At 46.7% G+C, this 4,935-nt stretch overlaps 1 protein-coding gene across 1 annotated transcript; it reads left to right on the top strand.

The window, feature by feature from the left end:
• The first annotated feature begins 3,082 nt into the window (after positions 1-3,082).
• Positions 3,083-4,002, top strand: LOC135273819 (large ribosomal subunit protein eL31-like). Its single transcript, XM_064373449.1, has 2 exons — positions 3,083-3,096; positions 3,624-4,002. The coding sequence occupies exons 1-2, from the start codon at positions 3,083-3,085 to the stop codon at positions 3,976-3,978; spliced, it is 369 nt and encodes a 122-aa protein (XP_064229519.1). The 3' UTR covers positions 3,979-4,002.
• Positions 4,003-4,935: the final 933 nt, after the last annotated feature.

Genomic DNA, 4,935 nt, shown 5'->3' with positions numbered 1-4,935 from the left:
CTCCTGTCTTTTCCTTCTAACTAGCATTCAGTCAGCCCGTGTTGAGGGCCTGCTACACTCTGCGGGTAATTCACATACTGTCCCTGCCTCCCAGTTACCCCTCCTCTGATGCTGGCTTGCAAATGGGCTTTCTTCCATCATTTCGCCCGCAAAATGTATATGAATTGATATTGTTACTTGCCAAACAGGAAATAACATAAAGGCATGAATTCTAGAGGAATTTTTTTTGGGAAATGAAAATACAGATTTCAGAAGCCACTGGGAAAGGAAGATTTACGGGACCGAATAACTGACAAAGACGCTAACTTGCCAAAGAAGAAACACTCAAAACTTCTACTGGCATAAACCTAGATGACTGGGAGAATGAGAGTGCTTGTGTAGAGGAGTGAAAACAATTTTCTCCTCCACCCTTCATAGGGTTCTAGCTGGGTCTCCCTGTCAGAAGTGTCTGAGCCACAGCGACTCCATCTTGAGTGAGGGCTAGGGAAAATGAGGCTGGGCCTTGCTGGGCTGCATTCCTAGAAATGCAGGGATTCTTAGCCTCTAGATGTTTACGGTTACGGGAACAGATTGATAACATTTACTAAACAGACCCAGACTTAGGAGTCTCCTGATATCCCAATAGCTTGAGAATAGGTGCATTCCTAATTTTGCTTTAAAGATAATAATATCGATTCTTGCAAAATAAATTAAGAAAATTAACCCTTTATCACAAACCCTTGAGTACATCTCCCCATGATCTTTTTTTTAATCCTGTATATAAACAAGCATTGTACTCAGGGAGGACATGTTTCTCCTCTTACTTTCGAGAACACCCTGCTCTGTCTGTGGAGTAGCTATTCTTTCACCACTTTACTTTCTTAATAAACTTACTTTTGCTTTGCACTGTGGACTCGCCCTAAATTCCTTCTTGCACAAGATCCAAGAACCCTCTCTTGGGGTCTGGATGGGACTCCTTTCTGGTAACAGCGCTATATTGCCCAGACTGGCCTTGAACTCCTGGCCTCAAACAATCCTACAGATTTGACCTCTGAAAGTGCTAGGGTTACAGGCGTGAGCCACTGTGCCCAGCTGGAACAATCTTTATGAAGATGAATTAAAGCTGTGAGAGAGGAAACCAGAAGAGAGGCACCAGGAGTAATGGATTTCGTTGGAGAACGGGCCACAGAAACGTGATCGCAAGGCAAACGGTGGGGCCTAACCCTGCCTTCTCAGTCCTCAGGATGGGAGACGATGCTAGAGAAGAGGAGACTGGTGTGAAAACACCGGGAGGGTGAGTTCTGGCAAAAATGGGGGCATCTTCAGTTTTACTTGGCACCAAAAGGAAAATTCAGTGCACGTTCTTTCCTGAATGCCCAAAAGCCTAATGAGGTTTTGCTTTCTTTGTCTTCTCTTTCCAGAACCCTCATCGAGCCTCATTCTTAGCCACATCATGAGGTTTTAGAGGCCCTAAGCACTGAGGACACTGTGGTGTCACAAAAATAGACAAGCAAGTAATCATATGGGATGCAAAGGCCACGTGCGCTGAACTCAGAAGAGCCTTCTTCCACATTGTCATTGCAAAATCAGAACTTCGGTGAGTTTTTAAAAATGTTTGTACCCCTGTTTTGCTGATGACCCAACTAAGAGTCCCAACTGCCCCTGGGAATCCCAGCACGGCCTTGTAACCAAGCGCTGCTTCTCAGTCTCCGTGAGAGCCCGTAGCTCTGTGCACGGCTCTTTCTTGTTGTCCCGGGCTGGCCTTGTGCTTTCGTGACTGGGCCAGGCTCCTGGACTCTGTGTCCGATGCAATCAGTGCCAGCTGAATGCCTGGACGTCCTCAGCATGCGGGATGAGACACTGGGCCGGGCCCTTGCGTGTGACCCTGTGGCTGTTTCAGATCAGCCGCAAACCCTGGCCCCAGTATTCTCCCCCATCCCCTCAAACTCCGGACAGATTTTCCAGAGCCACTCTGTCCTTTCCTTTAGCAAAGAGCCTGCTCCTGCTTTCTGTAAGGCAGGGCCAAGCACAGCTCCTGTCCCCAGAGGGCATGTGCCTTTGCACTGCCTGAGGACGCTCCTCAGTCCCAAGTCCTCAGTGCTTTGCTACTCGGGACAGTTTTCCATTCTCAGGTGAGCACTCAGAGGAGCTCTTCCAGTGACACAGTTTCAGGTTCACCTGAATCCTTTCAGGAAGGACCTCGTCCCTCTGAATGCCGGTGATCACATTTCAGCACAATTTATGAAGTGCACCTTGTAGAAAAACTTAGAAAGCTTTTCCAGAACCACTAGGCTTCGGCGCCCTTCTTCCTTAGCTTCAAAGAAACAAAGATGGTATTTAAACTCTAGAGAGTTCCTCACTGTTCTGGGTCATCGCCCAGGTATCCAGGAGATACACATACTGTTAAACTTCTGTTTGTTTCTCTCTTGTTAATTTGCCTTTTGTTACAGGGAGATTCCTAGCGAGGAACCCATGAGGGTGGAGGTTTATGGGAATGTCTAGACATATTTATAAATCATAAAATTGTTATTTTGTTATTTCAGGAGAAGCAACAGTATAGCAGAAAGAGGCCGGACTGGGGGCAGCAATCCCAATTCTGCAACGAACGGGCCCTGTCACTGGGGCCTTTCCATGCCTCTGTGTCCTCATCTGAAAATAAGGGGGTTGGACTAGATTTTTCACTACGATTTCTTTAAGTTCTACCATGTGGAGGTTTCCTACATTGCTACCTTCTTATGTGACATAGTTTTGCAATTAAGAATTCCCAAGTTCCTGTTTGCCATTGGTATTTGAGATGTTAAGAATGGAAACACTGATTCCCTCAGACTCTGCAGAAAACCCTGCATTTAAGGGAGATGTCAAAGCAGGGAGTGCCTGGCTGGAACATCTGCCGGCAGCCTCATCTCTTTTTATAAGATCGTGACATTCTGCATGCTCCCGTGGCCTCTTATTTCATGTTGGTAGGAATTTTATTTTTATTTATTAACCTAAGGTAATGTGGTAAATTCCATGGTGGCTCACCTAACTTCTGAGTAACCTTTTTTTTTTTTCCCATGCTCCCTCCTGGCAAGCTCTCCCTGCAAATTTTGAAGCAACTTTAAAGATGAACACAAAGCAGTTCAGCAAGTGAATCCCAGACCCAGGTAGGAGAGCGTCTCCCGCAACTCACACAGTGAGGGGCCAGTTGTGTGCATCGTCCCCAGAACCACTGTGAGGGTGAGCCTGGTAGGAGGTGGCATCCCACCTGTGATGAAGCCAGCACACTGATGAGCAGTAGCTTCTAGACCCATGGACCACGGGCTCTGCCAATGCTCTCCCTCCAGGGACTCCTCCTGCCACCCATGCAGGGCCGAATGCTGACATCCACGAACTCACTCAGAATTGGCTTAGGCCACAATCACTTCTCTTCTCCTATCTCCCCCCGCCATTCCCTGATGGAGGCAGCTTCTCCTTTGAGAACCACACATTCCTTCCCAGAAAAAAGGATTCACCACCTACCCTCCTGCTGAAGGCTGCTCCCTTGGGGCCTTCTCAGCACACCTCTTTCTCCAGGCACACCTCTTTCTGTAGAACACAAAGTTCACATGCTGAATTTTTACCTTTTTAAAAGTGACTTCGCTTCCTTTCCAACTTGGACCTGGCAGAATGGCTCCCACAAAGAATGGTGGTGAGAAGAAAAAGGGCCATTCTGCCATCAACGAGGTGGTGACCCGAGAATATACCATCAACATTCACAAGCACATCCATGGAGTGGGCTTGAAGAAGCGTGCCTCTCGGGCACTCAAACAGATTCGGAAATTAGCCAAGAAAGAGATGGGAACTCCAGATGTGTGCATCGACACCAGGCTCAACAAAGCTGTCTGGGCCAAAGGAATAAGGAATGTCCCATACCGAATCCATGTGAGGTTGTCCAGAAAACGTAATGAGGATGAAGATTCACCAAATAAGCTCTATACTTTGGTTACCTATGTACCTGTTACCACTTTCAAAAATCTATAGACAGTCAGTGTGGATGAGAACTAATCGCTGATGGTCAAATACATCAAATAAAGTTATAAAACTGCAAAAAAAAAAGTGACTTTGAATTTTGGCACCAGCAATTCAACACCTGAATAAGATTTGAAAACCTCACAACAAATCTCAAATATATATGGGTCCTGTTGAAGGTGATATTGTAGTTCATGTATTCCTGTGTGTGTGTGTGTGTGTTTGTGTGTGTGTCTCGCTGGCTGTCTGTCTGGCTGTCTCTTTTGAGACAAGATCTTGCTCTGTCACCCAGGCTGGAGAACAGCGGGACAATCACAGCTCACCTTACCCTTGAACTCCTGGGCTCAAGCAATCCTCCCACCTCAGCCTCCCAAAGTGCTGGAATTACAGGTGTGCACCACCTTTCCCAGTACCTTTCTCTCTTTATTTTCATATTCATTTATTCATCCAACAAATATTTACTGAATCATTACTGTGTGTTACACACTGAGATTTCAAAGCCAGAGAAGAGTTGATTTTGGTGGGAGAAATAGGAATATAAATGAACTGCACCACAAAGTACTGGCTGTGCCCCTGGCACTACTAGGCAAGAATACACAAATTCTTACTGACAAGAAATAAGAGGCCATAGTCCCAGGGCACTGGCTTAGTGTGCTCCTTCCCATACTCTACAATGATTAAGGAATTATTGTCTCATTGTACAGAAGAGCAAGCTGAGGCTCAGGGGGACTAACTCACTCAGTGGATTCTTCCTCCTGAAAGAAGGAAGTGGGAAAGTTGGTCCTTTGGGCTGCAGCTAACACCCTGTCTCTCCCCTCCTCAAAATGGGAAAGGGTTGCCTTGACCTAGGCTTCCTTTGTGGCATGACCTCATGACAGCTGAATCTCCTGATCCTGCCCAGGGTCAACACAGAGAAAAGAGAGAAACCTAGGGCGTCTGGGCTGGAACTCAGGGACCTGTGGCTCCTGT

The sequence above is a fragment of the Aotus nancymaae genome, unplaced genomic scaffold, assembly GCF_030222135.1.
Source record: "Aotus nancymaae isolate 86718 unplaced genomic scaffold, 86718_ANA_hifiasm-v0.15.2.pri h1tg000009l, whole genome shotgun sequence".
NCBI classification, from domain to species: domain Eukaryota; kingdom Metazoa; phylum Chordata; class Mammalia; order Primates; family Aotidae; genus Aotus; species Aotus nancymaae.
The sequence above is the reverse complement of the archived record's forward strand: the minus strand, read 5'-3'. Positions and strand labels throughout refer to the sequence as shown.